The sequence below is a fragment of the Molothrus ater genome, chromosome 2, assembly GCF_012460135.2.
Source record: "Molothrus ater isolate BHLD 08-10-18 breed brown headed cowbird chromosome 2, BPBGC_Mater_1.1, whole genome shotgun sequence".
Taxonomy (NCBI): Eukaryota; Metazoa; Chordata; class Aves; order Passeriformes; family Icteridae; genus Molothrus; species Molothrus ater.
In genome coordinates this window covers 74,767,595-74,793,963 of record NC_050479.2, presented here as the reverse complement: position 1 = coordinate 74,793,963, position 26,369 = coordinate 74,767,595, and the positions used below count along the sequence as shown (strand labels likewise).

The window sequence follows — 26,369 nt, the reverse complement described above, 5'->3', positions numbered from 1 at the left end:
GCCAAATATCCTAACTACTCTCTGACCAAATTTACAGGTGAAAGAAGATAAATATTTCAACAGTACTCCTTCATGCCCATTTACTTTAATATCCCTTAGGAAAATAAGATTTATACCCGTATAGTAAGCTTGTACAAAGGGATAAATACCACATTTTAGTAAATTTGATATATCTAAAGGGTTTCCCAGTAGTTAGAAAACAGAAGTACTTTATAGGCAGAATAATATTTTTTTCTCTCATGGTATGAAGTCATCAATTGGAAAACTTTATCTTCTGTTTTTTAATTAGCTGTCTTTGATAAATGCAAAAAAAAGCCTATTTATTCAGTAAAATGATGTTAAGACAAAGAAATGTCCCTTTCTAGAACAACCTTTCTTATGTTCTTTGTTAGAAGAAAGAAGAGGAAAGAAAAAGATTTGCACATCTTCCAACTGTGGTATTGAAATTTTTATAGGGAATCAGCACAAGCCACTAAGCAACATTCCAGTCAATGGGAAGACCAGTGTCAGCTCACAAAAAAAAAAAAAAGAAAAGAAAAGAAAAAAATGCCAAACTCCACAGTTCCAGCTACCATTAATGTCAAACAGAGAATGTGCAATTGAAACAAAAACAAAGGAAGAATTCTAACAGTACTCTCAAAACTGGACAGTACTTGGAGAAAGTCCTTGGAATGAGTCACAGAAAGGCTAAATCTTTTGTACTGAGCTGGCCCTAGTAGTCAAGCAGAAATCCAAACATCTTGTTAGAACGAATCCAGTGGGAGATTGATCCAAGGAAAGAGAGAGCATCTCCGGAAATGCCAAGAGTTGTGCACAAAGGCTTGAAGGGGACATACAGGCAGAGAAAGGTCATGGCACAGTGGAGAGAAGTAACAACAGCAGAAATCAAAGTTAGACAATTGTAAACAAAATTTTTACAGAAAGGTAAAAATGGTCAAACATGGAGACAGGCTGCTCAGAGGGACTGTGGAGGCTCCATTCTCAGGGGTAATTAAAAGTTGCTGGATTTGGTTCTGAGCAACCTGATCTAACACTATGTCCTAGCTCTCAGTGGGGGTTGGTACGGAAACTTGCAATGACCTTGAGCTTCTTGCAAGTTAATTGATATTCTCTAAACATTTTTCAGTGGAGGCCTGTTTCCTTCCTGTCACTGGCTCTTCAACGTGGAGCAGCATTGTTCCTTGAATGGACAATCTAGAGAGAGATAGAAACAGTTTTGTTGTGGCCAAGCAGATCCTACGTAGTGATCTAAAGAGCAAAAGGCAGCAGAACTGGCTGACATGAGACTTTGGAGCCGTTCTTAAAAGTATATTGCATACGTGGGATTTTCTTTGCAACCAATGTGGCAGTAATGAGTCACAAAGATGAAGGAAGCAACAAGTTTCCTGGGACAGAAGGAACAGGTCGCTGAGCAGGAGGTTTATGCTTAGCATGTGATACAGCACTGTGTGCTGGGAGATGATGTGGAGGGTGCAATTTAAGGTGCTGATCATACACAAAATTTAGGAGCCAACAGCACACCCACAGATCCCGATTTGTCCATCCCGGTGGGGAATTGGCATTCTTCACCAAGGATTATTCATATCTAGTAAATGGTTATTTTTAAAGGATGAGACCACGTATTAAACAGTTGCTCCTTATAATGCCCAGCTTCCCCACAGCCCCTTTGCTCTCTTGGCTCCTTTCATGACCATATATTTCCCAAATCTCTTTCACTAAGAGAACCCCAATTTTGCAAGATCCATGTGTAGTTGCCTGAACTTCTACTGTCCATAGGCACACAGTTCCTTATATATAGGAAAAAGAAATAGTTTCATTTCTAAAAGACATTTAAGGAAAAGCATAGAGACAAAAGAATGGGGAGAGCAGCTATAGCAAAGTCCCAGCAGAGAAAAGGAGCCATGTGATAGATGCAGTGCTAAGGTGGTTATCATCGCTGAAGGGAGCAAACAGTTGTAGCAGAGTAAATGCAAACTGTTGCAAATTAATTATAGAATCATTTAGGCTGGAAAAGACCTTTAAGATTGGTAAGTCAACTGCAAATCCAACACTTCCACCTAACACAAGTCCACCACTAAAATATAAAGCTCAAGAGGTTGCTGTTTTCTGGTGTTTATTTTGGAAAAACACATCATAATGGTGGGATTACAAGGACATAAGCAGCATCTGCCAGCACACAAGATAATTTATACCATATAAAGATAACAGGGAAGAAACACTGGGGTGTAGGCTGGTCACTTGGTATCACAAGCTAATTTTTTGTGTGGTACATGCTGACTCCATCCCATGATACCCACCTACCACCTGGGGTGTTTATCTTCTTGAGGCACTTACACCTTGATTGTTTATTAGCATGGACAATTTGGGCATTCCCAAATTGCTCTTTTCAGAGACTCACAGGGCTACAGTGAAGAGGGAAAAATTACAAGCGTCTCACTGGAGGGCACATTTGTCACAGCCCACAGCACCTCCTGTGATGGTGCTGGGCTTCCAAATGCCACTCAGAACTGATTTAAACCCTAACTTTTTTCAAGGTTAAATACGGCTACTTTCTGCATCCAGGAATTTGATTGTGTTGTTTTGCCTTTATGTGCTAGAATACTCTACCTTCTGAAATCTCCCATGTAGATATTTCTAGACCTTAATCAAGTTATGTTGTCAAGATATGTTCTCTCAAATAAATTAAATTGATCTATTATTTAAATAGCTGATTGTACAGCATTTTTTTCAACCTGGAGCAGCTCTTGATCCCTGCACCCTTGGGCTGTGTCAGCACAATGCTTTAATCAGCCATATTTCATATGAGACCACTTTGGCAGGGGGGAGGGAAACCTCTCTGCAGCTGTGAGAGACCCATCCAGACATGTGCAGTTGAAGACAGAAAGCTCTGCCTTGCCTGGCTTTAGCTGTAGATCTGCCTGACCTCTCTTCAGGGACGTGGCAGGTTTGCTGTCCCAGCAATGACACAAATGAAGAGATGCTCCTCCCTGCTGCCACCCGTCCCTCCAAAAGCAGTCAAAGAGGGCAGTGCCCAGACCCCACCACAGCCACCAGCCTTGGACAGACCTCAGGGAAGAGAAGAATGAAGCCAAGCTCCCAGCCAGGACCCCTAGGACAGGTTTACCCGTCCAGAGCTGATCCTGGAGCAACTGGCCAAATCCCAAGGCAGCCACAGACTGTCAGAGGGAGGACAAGGTGGGATGAGAGCCCAACCACACTCGGCAGTGAGCTATTATCACATGCTGCAGTGAACATGTGGTGGCTTTTTCCCTGCCTACTCCTTGCGGGCCGACAACCTTGCTCTGGTAATTTCAGTGGGAAATGTGATGAGTAGGTGAATATGTCCCCTGAATTGGTATTTCAGGCAGAAAAGATTAATTTATGTATATTTGATAATTGGTGATGCATTTCTTAATTTGATTTTTTTTGGATAATTTCCTATGTACCCACACATACACAAAATAAAGGACAAAAAGTTTTTTGGCTGCTGTATTTCATTTATATTAGTAGCATGGTTGGTGGGTTGGACGGTTTTTTTTTTGCAAAATACATAGACACTGCTAAAATTTACCAAACAGACTCCATTTGAAACTGAAATTTCTTGTATAGCCCTGGGAAAAATATTCCACAGGCACTAACAGTGCTGGCTGCCCCCAGACCACACCAGTAAATCTTGACATCAGCCTTTATTTAAAGGGAAAACCACACCTCAGTTACCCTTCTCTGTGTTTTGCTTCTGGAGATGAACTGCCCGGTACTATGGTGACAAAGCTGTCTGTCCATCTGTAACCCTCCTGGGTCACTTGGTGATGTTGTCAAACTTGGGTGCTGAGGTATGGGAAACCACTGTAGGGGAATACCTGAGAATTGATTTGGGCCATTCTTTCTGCTGCTGACATAAATATGCTCAGCTCTTGCAAGCCTGTTTGTCCCTGAAGATTCTCATCACCTAAGAAACAGCATCTCTCAGGGCTGCAGAGGTTGATAGTAGTTACACTGGAGGTCAAATTTCAATAAGGAACAAGACAAAAATGTTAAATTTAAAAACTTTGTAGGTGTTTGGGTTTTGTTCTCATAAATACCTTGTTGGAATTTCCTTTAGTACTTGTTTGAAACAAGTTCCTATCTTTGCTCAGTCCCTACTATTTTCCTTCCTTCTCCAGTATAAAAAAAAAAATCTGTATATTGGGTAAAACTTTTCCAGCTAGCCATTGTACCCAGGATTTGGGAAATCTAAACAGGACACTTCAATTTTACTACCCACCTCACTATACTGGTTTAAAAAATAATTTAAAATTTCAATTTGAACTCCGGGTTGAATATGACAAAGGAGCAGAGATAAGTCTAGAAAAAATATCTCTAATAAAAATACAGGATTAATAAGATCACTGTGGAATTTACATTGGAAAAACAAAGACACTGTCAGAAAAGCAGCTTGATGGGAAGATATTGGTTCACCTGAAAATATAGTCTCAAAGTTCCCTGTTTGCTTCTTTTCTGGTATTTATTTTTAGTTTTCAAATTAAAATTTAGTCTAAACAATGCCATTGTGTCACATAAACTGTATCTGTCACAGCTCTGGAACTACTCACTCTTCTCAGACACTCATCCCAGGACACTTCCATAGCCCAGGCCTTTGACAAGAAATATTCCATCAGGAAAATCTGCTTTGCAACTAACCTGAGCCGTTCCATTCTGTCCTTCCAGTTTTATGATTTCCTTTTCCTCGGATGCACCACTAAATTTCTGAAGGTCTCACCACAGAAGTTCACCATTGCTTTTGGAGGAATGATTTCAGACAAAAATCCATTTATCTCAGTATCATAGAATCAGTTTGCATACCCATTATAGTCACTTCTTAACAATGGGACTTGCTTCTTCCTTTCTTTTTTCATTCTCAAAGAGGCACTTTTGCTTTTTCTTTAGTAGACTTTGGATCTGAGCTAATGATGTTCTTCTGGTCATTTGATAGGGCAAGTGCTTTAAATTTCCTTAGGAATTGCTAGTGTTAATTTGGTCTCTTCCTGATAGTATCTCTGAATTCTCTGACAGTCGTGGCTCTCCATCCTTTTGTTCTTTGCTGGTTCCACTTATAGAAACACAGCAATGGTGGGGAGGCTGTGAAGCAGATGGAAAACCTGCCACAGGATCCAGAATGCTTGTGCCATGCTGGACAAGACTAATAAAGGAAAGCAACAACCTCCTCCCCTCCTTTTGTGAATGAGTGTTGTAAATTGCTTAAAGAATCACCAGTAAAAGTATCAGTAAAAACAAGTTAATTATAAATATAAGTGACAGCATGACAAAGTTCATTGGCAAGGTTCACTCTGCTGCTTACTAGATGGTTAAGCACAGTGAGAAAAAACAGCAAGAAGAAATCCAGGGTCAATCAATCCAAACCAAAATGAACCAAAATAAACCCAAAACCATCTTTGCAGAGATGGGGGAAAGGGGGGGAGGTACAGGAAAAGAGTAAAGGATTCATATGGGATTTACAATAACACAACAGTAACATACTTACAGGCCTAACTTACTTATAAATCTAAAGTACTTAAGAATCCAGGAGAGCAGCAGGAAAAATCCAATTTTTCCCACTTTGGCTGTAGCACATACACACTTGTATGCACACAGACACTGTGGTCCAGGAGAGTTCAAAGGGTCTCATTTTGGACTGCTGTGTATAGGGCCTCAAGAGAGCGAGCTCTAGTCATAAGGATCATCCTGGCCGCACTTCAGGTCGGCACCCTTTCTTTGAAAGTTTGAGAACAAAAATGTCATTCCACTTGGGTTGGTACTCAGGCAAAAAAATGTTTCTAAGGCAGTCCATTACAAAAAATAACAAGGGTGGGAGGTTGTTAGGCATCAGAAGTTCCTGAGAACAGAAGGTGTTTCTGAAAAGGTCAAGAGGAGCTCTTTCCAAGGACTGTTTGTCACAGGCTGAGGCCTCACGAGCATCTCCCAGACCACAGTGTGGCCTGAGAGGAAAGGAGGGATGCACCACCACACGTCTCACCCATGAAAACCACCCAACAAAAATGTCACATGTGTCGGATCTGTAGCGCGCACCTGGGTAGGAGTACAGCAACACTTGAGGCGAGCGTTCAACTGCATCACCCACAGGCTGAGGGGCAGCTCTTATCTTGTGGTCCATGGGGTCCATCTCCATCAGAACCTAGATTCTCCTAAACCTCCTTTGGTTTATGTGCACACATAGACCGACACATTCCTGTCCATGTCTCCATCAACCGAAGAGCAGTAGAGATGCTGCTGAGCCTTCCAAGCTTCCCTTAGTGCAGACAATGGTGGGGATGCCAGCACAGTGCTCATCAGGAGAAGGACTGTGACCCTGATACCATCTGTGCCATGCAGAAGGTTCTGCTGATGCCAAGGGAAGCCGGCAGATAAAGTCTGCAGGTTGTTCCTTTTCTTTGACACAGCAGATTCAGGAGAAGCTTTTCAAAGTCTGCTCCACTTACACTGTTTTTGTTTTTCCCCTAACCTCTTTCTGAACTCTTGTATAAAAAGCTGTGAACTGAAGTTCATAGAGCTTGATTTCTTTCTCAAAAGACTTTTGTTCTACAGGAAATAACTCTTTTCTACAAAAAGAATAAACATATGAACTAAGACTTAAAAATGCTCATGTATCAAAAGGGAGAGTATGAAGAGGGCACAAGGCATTTATTTTCTGAATGGATTTGCTCATCCTGAATAAAAGCTGGCATCTTTTAATAGACTGAATTTTCTTTTCTGGCAAACAGTCCAGCTAAACTGACAAGCTTCTGAGTATAGCCTCCTAAATAAACAGCCCTTTCTCCATCTTTCAGAAACATTGCAACTATTATAAACACTGCAGATGGAAAAACAATCTGAAGGAAGGGAAGCTGGCAGGCTCCAGGAAGAAGGAGGAGCTGGCACGTGCACTTTGATTCACAGGAAGGGTCCTTTTGTTATAAAAATGAACTAGTTCAAGTGTTTGTGTTCACTCCTGCCCCTGAAAGAACTGCTACCAGAAAATATTTTGTTTTCAAGACAAAAAAATAGATTATCTACATCTTTTATATGAGGTCAACTATAAACCAGTACTTTATGTGACAATGCCTATTTGACATGACAGAAATGCTTTTTCTTGTATGTGAGACAGTTCAGAGGCTGGCAGTAACCCTTAGCTTGTCCTTTAGAAGTAAGAGCTCTCCTGCAAACCATTCTGGATTAGCCCACCCTTTTTCCTCTATATTTCTGAGCCAAAAGGTCTCTCCAGGTCCAACCTCTAAGAGAAAGAGTGTTAGTTCTTTTAACTGTAGTCTGCTCTGAGTGATTTAGAGAGCCATTAGTGCACCAGCCACCATCCCTGGAGCAGACCACATGCCAGTGCTCTGGGAAGTCTCTACAGGGAGACCTGCACACATCTAAAAGCAGCTGTACTCTTGCCCAAGCCCTCTGAAGATCTTGAAAAGTAGCACTCACACAGCCACACAACAAAAACTTTTTTTTTTAATGTTTTCATTAGACTGGTCCCTTTTTTTCTCCTGCCCTCAGCTCTGAGATTTTATTGTGTATTAAAACCAATCTGAAAGAATAGTAACACTTATCTATGTTTCCTTTCCTTTCTGTATTTTTTGCAATTCCTTAAGCTTTGGGGCAGTTGGAAGAGGACAACCACAGTTCAATAGGATGCTGAACCTCTCCTCCTCCCCAGCTGCTCAGAATTGGCACAGGCTGACCCCTGGGATCCCAGGCTTAGGGACAATCACACTCCCCAGGGGTCTGTGCTGATACTGCCCACCATCTTAGTTTCACCTCCTGAGGTCTCAGGTCCTCTCCAGAAATCTTGAGGCTTATTCCCCAAGGAGGGATCACCAAGCAGATCTCAGTTCTGCAAGAGCTCAAAGCACTAGCGTTGCTCTTGCTGAGCACATCTGAACCCAGGCATGGTGTCATGGTTTGACACTGGCACAATGCCAGTGCCCCCATGAAGATACTTTCTCTTTGGTTTCTGCTGTGAGATGTGACCAGGAATAAGCAAAGCAGGCTCTTACTTAGGGAAAAAAAGAACTAGAACTTTATTAACTACTCTACAACTACAGATAAAAAGGAACACACACACAGGGAAAATGAAAACTTCACAAGTGCATTTCCCCCTCCCCCCACTAAATTTCTAACACAATACATTTGGTTCTTCAAATCACTAACTCTCGGTCCAGCACCACCTTTTAGACAATCAATCTTCAGTTCATCAAGAGGAGAGGAGTCTTTCTTGTGCCATGGGCTTCTCCTGGAAACACAGCTGAAGCTTCGTGTGTTTCTGTGTCACTCGTGGCACCGCCCGGAGTACATCTGCCGTCGTGACCTCTTCTTTTTTATGTCCAGTGCTCTCACTACTGAACACGGACCAGAACTGCTTCTAGGGTTGTCTTTTTTAAGGATGCTCTGTCCCGTTCCAAAAAAGGCACAGTCTCTCTTTTGGGACAGCTGTCCCCACAATCTCTCTTTTGGGACACCTGTCCCCCCCATAATTTCACCCCCTGGGGCCGAGGGGCATCAACACTGAGCAGTCTCTGTATCACAAACAATCTCTCTTTTGGGACACTTGTCCCCCCCATATTTTCACCCCCTGGGGCCGAGGGGCATCAACACTGAACCTTCTTGGTTCTGAGGCCATTGCCTCCCCCTAGAATGCAGTCTCTGTATCACAAGGAACATGGTTCTGTCTATGGCTATACAAAAAGAGTCCAGCAAAAGCCACTCTATCATCTCTTCCTACTAGGATTTTTCTCTATTCTTCTACTATCTCTCACTCGCTCAGACCTCTCTCACACTGGCCCATTTCTTCTTCATCTTCCACTCTATCTTCTAGGAAAGGTCAATGTTCTGTAAAGTTCTCATTCTCCAAAAAGGGGTTAAAAGCTCCTACAAGCGGCCAGCTGAACCCCCCCCCCTCTTCTCCGTCCCAGCCGTGCTGCCGGCACAGGCCCATGTTTATCCAGCTTCAAGGTTACAGTCCCAGGCAGCGGCTCTCTCTCTCTTTCTCTCTCTCTCTTTGTCTCTCAGGGGGGGGGCTGCCCGATGGCTCCCGGTGTCTCTCTTTCTCTCTCTTCCACCCTTCCACCCCGGGCTCAGGCCTACCTCTCTCGGCCACATGGCTTTCCCCTCCCCCTGCCCAGCCAGCAGCTGGGCTGGGGGAGAGACCCGAACTCTTTCCCGCCGGAAACCCAAGAGAACCCTCCCAGGGGAGAGCTCTGCTTTTAACTCCGTGTTCTCAGAGGCGTGTCCATGTCTCAATGGTCAGGTTAAATGCCAATATTAAAGTCTGAATATCCATTGGCCAAAAACACAGCATCCCAAAAAACACATTTCCTGTCAAACCACCACACATGGTAAAATTAGTAATTCATCTGTTTATCTTTGCATATTCAGTTTCCCCACTTTTTCTGCTGCGTTTTTACTTTCTTAATTGCTATCTTGATGCAATAGTGATGCATAAGATGCATACCGAAAGTGGAGCGACTAAACAAATGATCTGTCTTCACAGTACTTTTCCAAAATTCTCTTGGGTGGAGCAGTTTGCTGTTCTCAGAAACCACCTGAAGTCCTTCAACTAAAAAACTTTTGGATTAGTAGGATGTATATAAAATAGTAGCAATGTTTCCATTTCAAAGTCAGTTGAATACCTGAATCAATAGAAAAGCATATTGATCCTATAGAGCCAAAAAGAGAGGTGAGATGCTATCCATTCTGTAGCTGCCATCATTCTTGGCCTTCACCCATGTCCCTGAAATTCACTTACTGACTCTACCGCTGTAATCCAATTCCAGATGTGGTCCTTCTGTGTTGTTCTTTTGTCATTATAGCTAGCCTTGCCATGTTGGTTTTGCTCATCTGCCATGTAGGGGATGCTGGAAGGAGCTGCTCTAATGGAAAATCCAAAGCAGTGCTGTATTGTTTCTTCTTGAGAAAGGGGAGGAGGCAGTGGAAGGCAGGCTCTGCCCACCCAGAATGCTCTGTCTGATGCCTCCTTTCCTCTCCATACCTCCTTGTCTCCCTACTTGTTAAGTATCACAGTTAACTCCTTTCAGCTGTCTTAATATCCACTATCAGAGCAGAGTGTGTACTACCTATTTCACCAGTGTAGTCCTCCTGCTGCCCCTTCTCCTTTGAACTACCCCTAACTGAATTCTGAACCTCAGACCTTTCCCAAAGTTTTGGATACAAAATGACCTTGAAATAATTTGAGACACAGCCATCTTGCCTTGCTTTGGTGAGATGACAAAATCCCCATTAGGGTGCCAGACCTTGGCTTTCTGAGGGGTTTTTAAGTTTGTTATTTCTCACTAGTGGGATCTCGCTGGTATTCCTTGGGAGAAGGATTATATACAAAAAGTGTGGCAGATAGGATATAAGATGGAAAAGTCTGAGATGCAGCCCCAAGCAAAAGTCAAAGAACAATGAAGACCAGAGAATTTTATAACATAAATAGGAAAAATTTGTATTTATGTTCAAAACTAGGAATAGGTTGTGACCTCCTATCTATAAAGATACTCAAGAACAAGAGTTTTGCTTTATTTAACCAAAGCAATAGTCTGTCTGGACAGAAATTCTGTCTGTGTCTCCTAGCAGGTCCTTTTCAGAAAAGTGTACACATGTCCCACTAGGATCAGGCTTTCCTCTGCTATAATCTCAGGGCACTAGGATGTCATTTGTCCCTAAAGGCCACAGCTCTCTCCACCTTTACTCCATTGGCGTGGCTGTCCTGCCATCCCTGCAACCCATGCTACAGTCTTGCACCCCATACTTGCAACTCCTTCCTCGCTAGGAAAAGGCACTCCCTATATCCTATGATTGACAGAACATTGCCGTCACTTCAGAAAATTGTTTTACTCACAGACACCTCTATGACAGAGGAAAAAAAACCTTTGGAAATCTTTTTTTCACAGGCCTAGCACTGAGCAATAATAGTAGTAAGATGATGAGCTCATTTCACATAACCCTTAGAATAGTTATAAGAAGCAGGTAATGATTTTCTCCAGTACATTAAACAGGTGACTAGAAGATTGGCAATCCATTAACAGAATAACACACAATAGCTTTCTGTGGAAGAACATTTAATTTTTATCTTTCCTGGTTTGCAAACCAAAACTTTATAAAATGCTTTTCAAACTTCAATTTTCTCTTTCAAGTTCTCATTTCTGTAATCTCTACAGTAAGATAAATATTGGTCTGCAAAGAAGTATTCAAGTAGCTAAATTGACAGAGGAGCAAAATTAAAAATTTGCTTCTTCCTTTAACTCTTATATGCTCTGTGATGGGGCTATCCATCACAAGTGAGCTATCTCAGGATTGATCACAAGTCTGGCACAATGTAATTACTGAACCAAAAGCATTGTATTATATAGCATGAAATGAAATAGCAACTCTGCCTTCCACATTATGAACCCGTTGACTAATGATGGAGTGTTGCAATTAGAAAGTATGGAAGTAACAAGACAAGGTATTTCACAGTCTACTAATGTATAGAATAAAACTACTGATAGAGTGAAGCAGGGAAATTAAAACCAATAAAACTGGAAGAGAAAATAACAATGGCATTCTTAATAATCTGTAAAAGGAGAGGATGGAAGCGTCCTCTAAAGCAGGTCAAGTTTACAAGGATTATGTGCAGCATCTGAAAAGGGCTTCTTCTGCTCTTCTGTCAGGTGACCTATTTTTTTTCCTAGTACGTTTTGTGATGGCTGAGAACTCTTGAATTCATTGGCATCATGTGACATAGCATCAGGAGATTTTGCTTTAAGAGACTAGAGAGAAAAACCCAAAGAGGTGTGGGCAAGAGCTCCCATTGTCCATAGCTCCCTCCCCAACTCCCCTATGATGCTGTCTGAATGGCAAAAGGCTGATCACTGTGTCACTGCTCGATCACCTGGGGCACAAGCCAAGAGCACAAGTGGCATAACTAGTGCTTTGGAAATCATGGGTTTGGTACAAATTGGCACACAAAAAACAAAAACCAAACCAAAACAAGCAAATAAACAAAAAAAAAAACCCAAAGAAAAAAAAAGGAAAATATGAAGTACTACAAGTTGCCCCAAGCCCATACTAAAGGTGTTCTTCACTCCTTGTATTTGCATCTTCAAGCTGATTATCTGGAAACAAAAAAAACAGGTGGGAATTCATTAAAAATGCAATCATTTTTCTTTTCTTCTCTTTTTTCCTTTTTTTTTTTGAACTTGGATTAAAATCTTTCCATAGTCCTAATACCAATTACAAACATTCTGAGCCCCTGATGCAAAACAAACCCATTATCCTACAGAATAATCCAGCCTACTTAAATTTCATCTTAATGTTAGCTGCAAACTTCAACAGTGTCTGAGTGATGCAGGTATTCAGACTTATAGTGATACACAGAAAAGAAAATGAAAAAGAGAAAGAAAAGAGAAAAAATTAAAAGCAAAAGGAAAAAGACAAAAGAAAGGAGGAAAAAGATAAAAGAAAAGAGAAAAAAGGTGAATACTATTGCATGTGGTGACATTTTCTGATACAGTCTGGCTTAAATTCACTAATAATTTCAGCAACAACATAGAAAAATTAGTCTTTCCTCCTCTCTCTTCTCCCACCTATCACTTCTGTCAAGGCTCCTGACTGACAGAGAGTAGGATTTTTGAGGGTATTTTTGTGTTTGTAAAATATCAGCCCTAGGTCTGACTCCATCTCCTTGGAGCACTCCGTGCCTTTCTGTAGGGAGCTTTTGGGGGCGAATGAGCCAGAGAGGTTACTCATCACTGATGCTCTTTTGTGGTAATTGCATGAACAGTTCTGTGAAAAGGTGAACAAATATAAATTATGGGCTTCTGTTCCCACTTGCAAGGGGGCTTTTAGAAACTCCTCCTCGCTGGCTGATAATTCCCTGGGTAGTAAAAATACCTTGAGGTGATAAGGATACAAATGCTTATGAAATCCAAACCATCTCTTGTTCATCTTAATAAACTAGTATTTTATACCTTTTGTATGTTTCTTGCAGCACCTCTTTTTGTGCAATGAAAGTTGCTCAAAATGTCCTAGAAATAACATAAGACCACTGACTCAAGGAAAGGAAGTTGTCTTTGAATCCTACTGTGCTTTGTCAGCTGTGTCTGTTGGGACACTGCTCATCCTGGGCTGTTTTTGGGGACTGCATTTACAACCTTTACCCCATGATCAATGTTGGTAGAACAATGAGTTCATGTGTATGTCCTAACCTGGGTGACATTTACAGGGTTGAAACCTTGACCTTAGGCTTCACCATCAGGATCACAGGTTGGTAAATCAAGCAATTAAAGTTTAAGGGATTGCAGATTACTATTTAAATATATGACATTTTAATTCAAATTATCACAAAATGACTGCATTTTCATATGAAAAAAGCAAGCTATAAAATAGACAAATTAAACTCTGTAATTTTCTCTAAATTTTATATTGAAACTGTATTTTCAATGATTTATCTTAATACTTAATTTCATCATTCAATATTTTCCAAGACGTTTTCTATAACCAAAAGATGTATCATTTCCCTAGGAGGCTGAACAGTTGTTAGTAAAAATAATTACTACACAGCTCTATTAACATTTGGAAAAGTGTTCAAATTTCTGAAACAATTAAGAATTCAGAGATGGTTCAGATTTATCTACCTATTTTTCCCTAAAACCTTTCATGCTCTTGGGGTACACTTCTGAAGTCATGAAATGTAAAATACAAATCATTATCCTAATGGATAAATGGAGTAATTCATGAAGACAGAAGTACTGGTATCAAACAACAGCTCAAATACCTGTCAAAACAGGAGCCAGAATCCACATCTGTTCCACCCTGGCAAGACACGTCTTCCAGGTAAGATTATAGGAATGTTCTCTCTTTCCTGGTTTGGTCCTTCTGGGCATTACCTCTTGTAGAGCTGGCAATGTTGCTCCTTGTTCCTACTCTGACCCTGTTTGGCAGTCAGAATAGTTATCTAGAAAGCTGGTCACCTCAGGGCACACAATCATAAAATCCATGCTATCCCACTATCTTGGTCAATGTCCTATGCACTAGACACCTGACTAACTCCGTGAATTCTGCCTCTTTCATGCTTTAAAAAGAAAAGATTTTCTCCAAATCACAGAAAGTTACTTTAATATCAATTTGCATGATGCATACCAGGGAGCTGCCAATTTGTCCCTTTGTTTTGGTATATTGGATTTGTGAGGTAATGTGTTGGTAGAAGGAGGGGCTACAGGGGTGGTTTCTGAGAAAAGCTGCCAAAAGTTGTCCACATGTCCAACAGAGCCAGTCCCTGGGGCTCCAAGATGGACTTGCCCCTGGCCATGGCCAAGTCCATCAGTGATGGTGCTTGTGACACTGGGATGATGTATTTAACAAGAGGGAAATGCACAGAAGCAAATGCAGCCAGAGAAGAATGACAATATCCAAGCAAAAAAGCCCTGGACACCAAGGTCAATGCACAAGGAGGGGCAGGAGGTGCCTCAGGTGCTGGAGCTGAGGTTCCTCTGCAGCCCATGGAGCGACAGCTGTGCCCCTGCAGCCCATGGGGGAGCAGAGATCCACCTGCAGCTCATGGAGGAGCCCATGCTGAAGCACATGGAAACATCTGAAGGAACAGGCTCCCTGCAGGACCTGTGGAGAGAGAGGAGCTCACACTGGAGCAGGTTTGCTAGCAGGACTTGAGACTCCACAGGGCAGCCACATTGGAGCAGCCTGTCCCTCAAGGACTGCACCCTGTAGGAAGCACACCAGAACACTTCAGTAAGAACTGCTGCCTGTGGGAAGGACTCCTGTTACAAAAATCCATGGAGGACTGTCTCCCACGTGATGAGACTCATGCTGGAGCAGGGGAAGAGTGTGAGGACTCCTCCCCTTGAGGAAGGAGGGGAAGAGACAGCATGTGCTGAAGTGACAGCAGTCCCCATTCCCCATCCTCCTGCACCCCTTGCAGGGAGAGGCAGAGAAAACCAGGAGTGAAGTTAAGCCTGGGAAGAAGGGAATGCTGTGCGAAAGGTGGTTAAAGATTTGGTTTTATTTCTCATTACTCTACTCTTAACTGATTGATAGCAAACTAATTTCCTCAAGTCGAGCCAGTTTGCCCATGACTGTAATTGCTGAGTGATCTCTCCCTGCTCTTATCTCCACCCATGAATCTTTTGTTATATTGTCTCTCTCGTCCAGCTGAAGAGTGATGGAGCAATATTGGTGGGCACCTGGCGTCCCATTGAGGTCAGCCCACCACATTTGGAAAGAAAAAACTCAGGGAAACTTTCCCCAGGGCATTTTTATCTAACTGGTTAGTATCACCTTCCTTCTTCCTTTCTCAAGTAAGTCCCAGGTGATTTAAGTCCAGCTCTGAGGTGCCTAATCTTTCTGACTGACTACACAGGGAATATAGGCACCAGCAACTCTGGGGTGCTGCAGTGTTCAGTATCCAGGTTTCTCTTCAGATGTAGCTTAGCTTCTCTGTGAAGAAAGCCTCAAGAGCCATTTTGGAGTGTAGTAGTCAAATTTATTTCCACTGTAGAATCACACTTGTTTCAGTAATAAAAAAATAATCTTTGCAGAATAAAAGTAAACTTGTAGTGGTATAAATATTATTTACTTGCACACAAATTCACCTAAGTCACTCAACATATGTTTAGACTTAGTATTCCCACAGTTCTACATTTCCAATGGAGTTAACACAATGGTTACTTGCAGAAAGATGAGAAAGGTGAAGTCTGGCTCAGTTGGGATTTAAACATATATGAAATAATAGAAAGCTTCCTTCCTTCCTTGGCTTTTTCTTTTTTCTTTTTTTTTTTTTTTGTTATATGACTACATTGCCTATGAGAAATACTAACAGCCTTCAGCACTGACCATTTCTGTTTGTCTAATTAAAATACATTACATAGAGAGCAACAGAAGCCTCTTCTGGCTGCCTTGCAGATGTGACTTTGGCACTGGCCAGGCAGAACCAGCAATGAGTGCAGAAGTGTTCAAGCTCAGAGGTTCTTAGGCTGAGCTCAGTCTCCATTTCTGAGATTCCTATCACCAGCTACTGCCTTCCAAGAACAAACAAGGTCTAGCAAGTTCCTACAGGAGGTCATCACAGACTCATTAGACAGCATGTCTGATCAATCAGTAAATCCCTGTGCTATCCTAACACAGGTGTTTTACTCCATACAGCATTACTAATGGCGAGGTGAAACCAACAGGCCAGCTCATAGTATGTATGGCTGATGTGTAACTTTGCCTAATATGAATATGTCAACCAAAAAAAAAACCACCATAAAAACCTCAAACCTATCTTCTGCACTCCCATTCAGTTCAAGCCATGGAACAACAGTAAACACAACTGCAACGAATTTAACTTGCACTTTAACTTCTAGATAACTCTTCAACTGTTTTTCCCAATTATGGGGGTGGAGAAAAAAAAGGGGGGGAGAGAATAAAATTTAATTAATTGCTCTCATAATGACTCTGTATTCCTGTTTTCTGCTGAAATGATACTTCTTTACCATATAGGCTATTGTCAGTACCATGTCCTCACAGCAAGCTGATTTATTCCGATCCTTCCTTCCTGTTAGTACGGTGACAAAAGTACAAGGTTCAGCCTGGACTCTTCTCAAGGCCTCTGTGAGAGGAGGACACCGAACTAATACAGCACAATACTGAAGACAAGAGAACATAACACTTAAGTTCTGATACACTGAAAAGCAATTTCACACGTAAGATCATTTATGTAGGCACACTGACATATTGAGCACCATTTTTTTTCAATTTAACATCAACATTCAACTCTGAACAGAAGAATGTTAAGCCTCTAGGACACTTTCAGTATCAAGGAAAGAACTACTTCTAATTTAGAAACATCGAAACACTAACGTTGACACCTTAGCTGAGATGTTCACTGCAAGTGACCCTCTCTCTGAATTCGAAGGCGCTCCTTCTCCACTTGCAGGCGCTCCTTCTCAATCTGCAGCTTCTCTGACTCAAACTTTAGGAACTGCAGCCTCTCTTTCTCTAACTGCAAACGTTCTTTTTCAAGTTTTAACTTTTCAGTTTCTAGATCCAGAGGCTGCATGATGGGCTTTTCAGTTTGGGTGAGGTCATTTTCCAGGGCAGGTTTTTCAGCATGCAGAGTCTCTAGCCTGAGTTTCTCCCACTCTATCTGAAGTCGCTCCTTCTCAATCTGCAGGCGCTCACGCTCCAAGTCAACGTGGCGCAACCGCTCCTTCTCAATCTGCAGGCGCTCCTTCTCCACTTGCAACCTTTCGGCTTCGATGTCCAGTCGCTGCTTCTCCAACTCCACCTTTTGCTTCTCCAGATTTATAAGCAAGTGAGAATCTTCATAGGCTAGCCTAGCTTGAGAAGAGCTCAGATTTCCAAACTCTTCCATGTGGGGGAAGTCTGGTAGGTCATTTTCCTTTTTTGAATCTGGTAGAACTGATGACAATATTTCTTCTTCTTCCTCAATAGGAAACTGCAGAGAGGAATGCGACAGACAAGAATTACATTCCAGTCTTTATGCCAGAACAAATTTGTTATGTACAACTTGACTGAAAAGAACATAGTGCATTTTTTTCATCATCTTTAAAGCAATTCAGAAGTGTTTAACTTATGTTGTAAAATAACCACGCTACGTCAGAAGATTTTTTTATCATTACAAGAAGAGAAACAGGCTTTATCTGCAAGTTAATATCTGGTAATGAAAAATGGAAAATCCTGTCAGTGAATATACAAAAACATCCATAAAATATAGAAGAGTAGTTATTACAGATAATTCAGAACAACTGATAAAAAACTGGATCTAGAAGACCATATGTTGTTCTTACCTTTCATAGAGCTGAGTGACATTTATGTAAGCCACCAGGCATTTGTTGTGACTAATTATTTATCAGAGCAGATGGATCCATAGGCTATGTGTTATGTAAGCTAGCCTAACCTTCAATAACTTGGGCTATTCCATTCCTAAAAAACATTTAACACTGACATTTTTCACATGCTCCTAACTCTCCCAACTCTATTAAGTGGGTCAATAATCAGGACTTGTTTAACCATTTTGTATTATCATATTTGCTATAAAGCTATTTGTGGCACATGATGAGGTGGTGAAGACCACTGCTTTCAGCAGACTGTAACATTTTGTGTATTATCACAGCCCTTACAAATTCATAGCACAAAAGAGATAAACTGTCTCCCAATATGCATGCTGCAAGAGAAAGGCAAACTGAGGAAGGCAAGTGTTCAGAAAAACTTAAGGACTAGGAGAGCCACTGCCAGTCTTCTAGCATTAGAGAAGACATACACTGTTCCTTCAGCACTGTCTGACAGCAGGTCTCACTACCATCTAACAGCTTACACTGGTTTTCTCCCAGCATACATATCACAGGAGTTAAGACAGGAGTTGCCTCCCCACTCCTCCCACTCAAAAAAAAAAATAACCCAACAAAAAATCTCCCCCCAAAAAAACCTAAAGCAATAAAATACCCCACACAAAATTGTTTGAGTACCCCTTCTGGAAAAGGGAACTATGTGTTTAAAGAGGAACAGCAAAACTATCCCAACATTTGACTGTACTCCAGCTCGTTGCCTATGCCAAGATGGTCACAGTATTACTAGGAGTATCAACTTGTCTATAGAATCCACTACTGCTTGCCAAATTCACACTAAAATTCTGACAGAGAGGAAAGGCTGACTGACTAATTACTAATTCAAGTAATGTTTTTATCTCCTGTAGGTTCATTTCAAAAAATGCAAGCAGTATCCTATATCTTTCTGTATTCTATTTCTTTCTGTACCTGCAGGTAACATTTACTTTCATTTGTTAAAGATGAGCACTTCTCTGTTCATCCATTGAGGCATTCTGAATACTAAAATGACCAGTTTCCTTCAACGGAGTATTTTCCTTGCATTGACGCAACTAATTCTTATCTGTGGCACATGCAAATGGAAAATACATGTGCAAAGACATACTCAAAGTTTAGGGATATCAAATCAGTAATCAACATCCAAGACCTTATAGACAATTCCAAGTTGCTAGATTTGAATACCATGTCTCTGAATTATATTTATTTCTACAGTTTAATTCACACGTTCAGAAAAAACAGAAACAGATGCTATGAAGAAACACAGTAAAACGCCTTATGCTGAAATGAAGCAAAGGCCATATTGCACATAGCTCATGTATATCAGTCACTCACTTCAAAATTCTGCGGGTCTTCCTCTTCCTCTTCCACTTTGATTTCTGTTAAAGATCCCCCGGCTTCTCTGAAGTCAGTGATATTTTGCCACTCAAAACTAGATTCAATTGCAAATCCCATTTTCTCATCCATGTCTTCATTGAGAGAGTCATCTAAATTGGATGAAGGAAGGTGAAACCCAGCACCTACTACTTTGATGTTTGCATTCAGACGTTTTCTCTTCATGAGTGCTCTCCAGTCAAGGTATCGCCTTTTCACTTCTGTCCCTGTTCTCTGCTCTCCTTCACCTACAGCATTGACACACTCTGCTATTTCCTCCCAAGCTTTCCGTTTCATCTCATTAATTGTTGTATTAAGTTGCTTCGAAAAGAGTACTTCTCTCCTTTTTCTGATTTCCTTAAGGAGAGTTTGAGTTTCCTGAACACTAAAATTGCTTTTTCTTTTTCTTTTTAACTGTTTCATTTTTTCCAGACTTAACCTAGTAATTTCACCAAGCAGACCACAGAGATAATCTGACACTAATCAGCCACTAATACAAATAAATTTAAAAGCAAATGAAAGCAGAGCTCAGTTCTCATGAAGTGAATTTTCTCTTCACTTTGTTGTATTTTTCTATTTGTCAGGCTTCCTAAGAGAAAAAGAGCAAACAAGATAAATCTCCAAGGTATACACCAGATATTTTCATTTAACAACTTGACTCCTAAGTCATCATTTAAGGAATGCATATTTTGAACTAACTGTTTATTTGATAAAGGAAAACCATTTTGCTAAACTTTCAATACAAAGTAGTCATAGATACTTTCTCTAATCTCCTATAAATCATAAAACCATGGATATATTAATATATCCATGTCACAAACTGTTAAGGTTGATTTGGTATTTCCATTACAAAACTACAGATATTTTCCTTCAGCTCTTAAGAGTTTTGTCAGTCGGGATTTCCTTAAGACTGAAATTTGACACATGCATTTCAGTTTGAACGCTCAACTACTTACAAAAGAAGCTAAAATTGTTATATCATTTCTTCAAACATATGAAATGTTTAGGGTACTGAAATTTTTGAGACACATTTTAAATAAGAAAACATTTTCATTAAAAAAAAAGTAAATTAATATGAAAAGTTGACATTTTCAAAGTTCTTCTAACTTAACATAATCATAAATAAAAGAACTGGAGCAATCTTGTTGAATGTCACAAAATAACTACTAGTTAAAACAAATGTCATTCATTAGAGACATTTTAACAGGAAATAGATTTAAGTCACTATATGCCCATGGTAAAACGCTCCTGCATCCTTCTCATGCTGCCGAACATCTCCTGTCAGACACCATGGCAGCTTTACAGGTCAGCCAGTGCTCTACCCTCAGCACCAGCTGGGCCTGTGCCTGATGGTGAGGAGAATACAAACCCCCCTAATTCACCTGACAGACTGTGTGCAACTCTGCAGAGAAGTGGAGAGTGAGGGGACTATTAACACAGTAATGAATATTATTACTGCATTAATAACAGATTATATTAAAAAAAACACCCAAAACAACCCACCAAATCGTGGAAGAAAAGACTACGAATCAAAAATGGCTCTTGCTCACAGACTGCTTGGCAATAGGTTCAATTTAGGATTATTCTGAACAGACATTTGTACCATGTTACCTACCACTGCAGGTAGGTTTAAAAGGCTTTAAGTCAAGTGGGCCAGGGACTCACTATACACTACAGGCAGCTTCTAGCTGCTCCTTGTTCACTGTTCATGCAGTAGAGACATTGGTCCACCTGAAGGGAAATGGCTTCCAGATTATAGATTCAATTGTTACTAACTAAAGGACTTAATTCTTAAATAACTCCCTCCCACCTATACAGGATTCTTAAATTACTAAGTATTTTTCCTCCTATTGTTCTCCCCAAACTTGATTAAAGCATACACATCAGCACACTGCACTACAACTCCCCACCTGGGGAATAAGGTCTCATAGTTTAGACATTGTTCTTCATCTCTGATATACTATTGACTGTAAGTAAGTGGCTCACTTGCAGTTTTCCATGCACATCCATGTTTTCTTTCATAGCCAACAAACACAGAAAAACAAACAAAAAATAAACTGGGTTTCCAAATTTTCATCATCTTCCAAATACAATTGTACATCAACATGGAAAATGCTGACAGGTAAGCTTTCTCCTTAGCTCTAGAGAAGGCTGAGAGTTAAAACATGCAAATGTTTTAAATGACCCTGTGGGCCAGCCCCCTGCTCCTTGCACCAGTGCCCTGCATCACTTGACTGATCTCCCCAGCCATGCTTTGTTAAATGTCTATTCTGTTTTGGATTTTATGCCATAAGCCAAGGACATGACCTTTAAGAACTACAATACTAACTTGGAAACTACTGGCATCAAATTCCTTTACTAGGTGAAGTTTTCTTTTAGACTTTTAAATAAAACTTTTGCTAGAACACATCTGATACAAACCCCTGACTTTCCCAGTGAAACATCAGCAAAACATATTTTTTAAAACTCATGACTATCAACTTCCAATTGGTATGGACATCCTGCCTCTTTAACTCTCTCCTTTTTGAAAGCATATTGCTTTGTTAAGGACAATTCCTTTCTAATTAATATAAGTTGAGTTAGTGAATTGTCTTAACAGTATATTTACTCCCAAAGATGGCTCTGTGTATCTATCTGATGTATTAACTAAAAAACATTATTATCTAACAAAAGCTGAGGTTTGGGATATTCAGTTTTTAGCCATTGCCAGATGGTCTCCAGGATATTACTCTTTAATGAGGAAAAATGGGCTGTTACATACTCAAAGTACCTAAGAGATGGGAATGTAAATAAGCTAGGATTTGTACACCTTCTAGATAGCTACAGGAAAAAAACCCACCAATATTCCAAACCTCAGCAGCTGGGATAGCATTACTGCTCATCCTAGTAGCTGGGACAATGCTATGTTTTGGACTAGTCTGCCAATAACGTTGGCAACACACCAATGTGTTGGTTGTGCTTAAGCAGTGCTTACTTTAAACCGAGGGCTTTTCAGTTTCCCATGCTCTGCCAGTGAGGAGGTGCGCAAGAAGCTGGGGAGAACTGCAATGCAAAATGCATACTTTGACAGTTTGGGTAGAAACATGAAGTGCTGGCTAAAAAAACCCAATTCTGATGACAACATAAAGACTTCAATGTCTTCCAGAAAAGATAGCAAGATGGAGCTTTGACTTAGGGCCTGTCAGGCCAAAAGCAACCTGTGCTCAAGAAGGCTCTCATCACTGCACAAAAGAAATACAAACTGTTGGGGTTCAGAAGACACAAGTACTGTAAAACTAAGCTGGAAACTCCACAAACAGACAGAATATGCATACACTGAGTACCTCTGGCACAGTTAAAGACAGAAGCATCCTCATTCTGCCTCTACATTTTCTGTCTCTTTTGTTCACACTTTTATTGTCTGACCACATGTTGGACCAACAAAAAAAAATTAGTAAAGGCACCAAACAAACAATGAGGCAAACAAAAAAATCCATGCATTCACCAGGAGTGGAAGACTGTTGCTAGCATCAAACTTGAATTTTACAAAAATCATTACTTTTTACAAACGATGATGTCTTGATTAAAAAAAAAACAACTTTTAGGGCTTATGCTTGAATAAAAAAAAAATCAAATTACAAGGACCTACTATCCCTAAGTTTTCTTAAACAAAATTAGGGTCTTGAGTATCTTCTGCTTAAGGCTTTCTAGAAAACTTTTTTGTGATTCCTAAGAGATGGCTACACTGGCTTGGAGCAACTTATGCTTTTGTACAAAGGATTTTACTACAGAAGCATCTGGACGCTGCACAACACATCACCCAACACAGCCCTGGAAGAAGCCTGCGTACACAAACGAAAAAGCAGGCACAGAAGGGAACCAACAGCACCGAAAAGGACAATTCAACGAAGCAGGGAGAAAGCGCGGAAGATGGGAAGCAGCTGAGGATTGAGGCAATTGAAGGCACAGACGTATCAGGCCGCAGCTCCCGTTCCCCCAGACGAGCCACGGCCACGCAGGGGAACACGAGGCCTGCTCCCCGCGCGGGAAGCGCCCTGGGAGGCGTCAGGGCGGGCTCGGCCGCGGCTCCAGGCTCAGCGCGGTCCCACCCAGAGCGCTGCAGGCAAAGCAAGGCGGCAACAAAGGGAGGCGGGGGCACGGCGGGCTGCCCGGCCAGCACAGCCCGAGGCCCCGGGAGCAGACGGGCCCGTGGGCCCTGCCGCAGGCCAGGGCCTCTCCGGCCGGCGGGGCCCTGCGACTCTCCCGGGAGAAGGAGAAATAGGAACGGGACATCCCCGTGGGGAGATAAGACGGCGGGCAATCGCCTCATCCCCCCCAGGGGCCGAGGGCGACGGAGCCCCACCGCTGTACCCCCCGAGGGCGGCGGGGGCTGCCCCCACGCCGCGGGGGGAGCGGCCGCCCCATCCCTGGGCCGGTCCCGCCGCCCGCCCCGCCTGGTCCCCGGGGGCCGCGCGCGCGACTCACCTGCGCCCGGCGCTCCCCTCCGGGCCGCCGGCCCTTTAACGGCCACCGCCCTCTCATTGGGCGAGCTGCCTGCCTGTCACTCGTCTCCGCACGCCTATTGGTGCTCCGTGTCCGCCGCTTCCCCCGCCCCGCCCTGCCTCGCCAGGCGGGCCGGAATCCCCAACGCGCCTCCGCCGGCGGGGCCGCGCCGCGCGCAGCCGCCGGGCAGCCATTGGCTGCAGCCGCCGCTTGTCTTCGCCAGGCGTGCCGATGATTGGCTGCGGGCTGTGGCGGCCCGCCCCCCTCAGCCAGGGACCCTCCGCGGGGTGGGTGTGGTGCTGCCGCTTCGCCGGAGGGCGCGGCCCGGGGTGGGGCCCGGCGCCTTTGGGCGGCGGCCTGCGTGGAAAGAAGGAGGGAGAGAAGGAGGGAGGCACAGGGGTGGCCCGACCGTGTGGGATAACCGTGCACAAGCCACCGGTGTGGCCGCCAGGTTTATGATGCTGCTGCCCAGAGCGAGCGCGCGGCAACCGGCTGTTCGTCCTGAACTGCGCGGTTTGTGATTAAAATTGAGAAATGACGTCTATCACATCCTGTTATGAAAGAAATAAAAGTATTTTTCGGGAAGTTCTGCACCACGCCATTGATGTGGCTCAATATACACATAAATCTCTTTCCTGGAGCTCTCGGGCTTGGGGCTCCTCGTCCCCTCCACCACACAAGATGTGTCTGGTCCTTTACTTCTGTGTTAGGTCCTGGCGCCTTAACGATGTAACCCCTACTTTTTCGAAGTTTGGTACCTCTAGTCTGCCGAACCTGATGTGTGTATTTAGTACTTCACATATTCATTAACAGTTACTTGCTCAGTCTTTCCAAGTTCTTTCACTGTATGGATAGTTATTTGATTAATACAGCTTTAAGAGATCATAACTGTGATGAAATCACAAATCTCCCTAAAACGGTATTTTCCAGTTTCAGCCAACTATTCATTTACCAGTTTGCTAACAGGTAGTGATTGTTTTGCTACCATACTTGCCCAGTGTGTACTGAAAATCCAGTTAAAAAGGAAAATGGTGAGGAGTAGTGGAGCAAGACCATGCCACATTGCTGACAAATATAATACTGGGGTATGTCTTACTGAGACCCATACATGAACTTGGCTTCCCTTTACATTTTTACCAGTATATGGAGGGGCTTGACAGCTGGCCTGCAAACAAAGCTGAGTTACTAGAAGAAATAACAATTGATGATTTTCGAGTGTATCCATAGCAAGAAAGAAGACAAGGCCATCAGCATGTGAACAGATTAGAAAAGATACATGAACATTTTTGTTAGACTACATGCATAAGTAAATGTGTATACGCATTTACTTATGCACGTAGTCTAACAAAAATTTCTGTAAATTTCTGTAAAAATTTCTGTAAATTTCCGTAAAACTTTTGCCAATTATATTGATGCTAATTGCTTTCCACCAATTAATATAATACATTATTGTGATGTAGTTAATGACTTAAGATCATGATTTGTTAAGAGTATATAAACGGGAGAATACGCAGAATAAAAACTTTTTTTCTTGGATCCTGATCACGTGTGTGTATGTCATGTCTGACCTAACGGTGACACCAGTATTTTAACTCGTAATTTTCTGGTGCTCAGAAATCAAATTCAAGCACTCTGTAAATGTCTTGCAAGGTAGTTCAAACTAGATTTAGGAGCAAGCAGGTGGATAAATGATGGAAAAGGGAGGTCATTAACAGTCTGATCCTCTGCTAGTCTGCAAAAATAATTAGTCCTAATTATACCTTGTTGAATGTCCTCCTTTTATTGTGAAAGACAAACCCACTAAATATGATTAGTATTCCTAGAATAATTTTAACTAGGAATCATATTATTTCCTAGAGTAGCTATGCACATAAACCTAGCTCTACTTTCTCCCAGAATTGTTACTCTCCTTTTATGGAGGCTGTTAATTACTGGTGAAAAATCCTGGTGTATAACAGATTCCTCCAAAAAAAATCCTTGGACCTCCTTCATTTATGTGAACCAACTTGATTTTATGTGTAATTTATGTGTATTTTAATAATTAAATCCAGATTCTTTCTTCCTTGCTTTTGATGACAGGAAGAAAATCCCTACCATATGGTCTACTTCAGACACAAACTGTTTAAGTCTATGGTGAATTCCCTGGATCTGTAGAACATACATATACAGTTTACTTTTGATTGTGCACAGGGTTATGCAACTTAAGCTCTCAGATTTGGTCTGTGAATCCCTTCATTGTTCAATATAAGCTTTTAAAATTGTGAATGCTTGGTACATGTCTCCAAAAGGCTTTTGCTAGTTGAAAGGGTATTGGGGCAAAGGCCTTGGAGTGTTGGAAAGTTAATTTGTATTGCTGTAACTCTAATCTATCTATAGAGGAGTCTCAGGGTTACAGAATTTTAAGTTTTGGAAGGATACAAGACAAAACTGGGCTCTGTCACTTTGTAGTGATGCCATTTCTGCAAGCCTTAGCATGCAAATTTTGGACTCTGTAGCCTTTTTCTCCTTCTGTATAAAGCTCCTTCTACTAGTATGGAAGGTCCATTTCAGTAACAATAAACACCCAATTATTTACAATACTTAAACTGTTAAAAAAACCTTTCTATCAATCTGATCTAATTTTAAAAAATTATACCAATTTAAATGAGTACCTTA

The 26,369-nt window shown here is 41.8% G+C and overlaps 1 protein-coding gene across 2 annotated transcripts; it reads right to left on the bottom strand.

The window, feature by feature from the left end:
* Positions 1-15,495: 15,495 nt before the first annotated feature.
* On the bottom strand, positions 15,496-23,772 carry MSANTD4 (Myb/SANT DNA binding domain containing 4 with coiled-coils). 2 transcript variants are annotated; one of them, XM_036386133.1, is made up of 3 exons: positions 23,697-23,772; positions 19,194-19,821; positions 15,496-17,473 (listed from the first exon to the last, which is right to left on the bottom strand). In XM_036386133.1, the coding sequence occupies exons 2-3, from the start codon at positions 19,653-19,655 to the stop codon at positions 16,898-16,900; spliced, it is 1,038 nt and encodes a 345-aa protein (XP_036242026.1). In that variant the 5' UTR covers positions 19,656-19,821; positions 23,697-23,772; the 3' UTR covers positions 15,496-16,897. The 2 variants fall into 2 exon arrangements, with proteins under 2 accessions (XP_036242026.1, XP_036242035.1); XM_036386142.1 differs by lacking the exon at positions 23,697-23,772 and adding an exon at positions 22,207-22,416.
* Between the last annotated feature and the right edge of the window lie 2,597 nt (positions 23,773-26,369).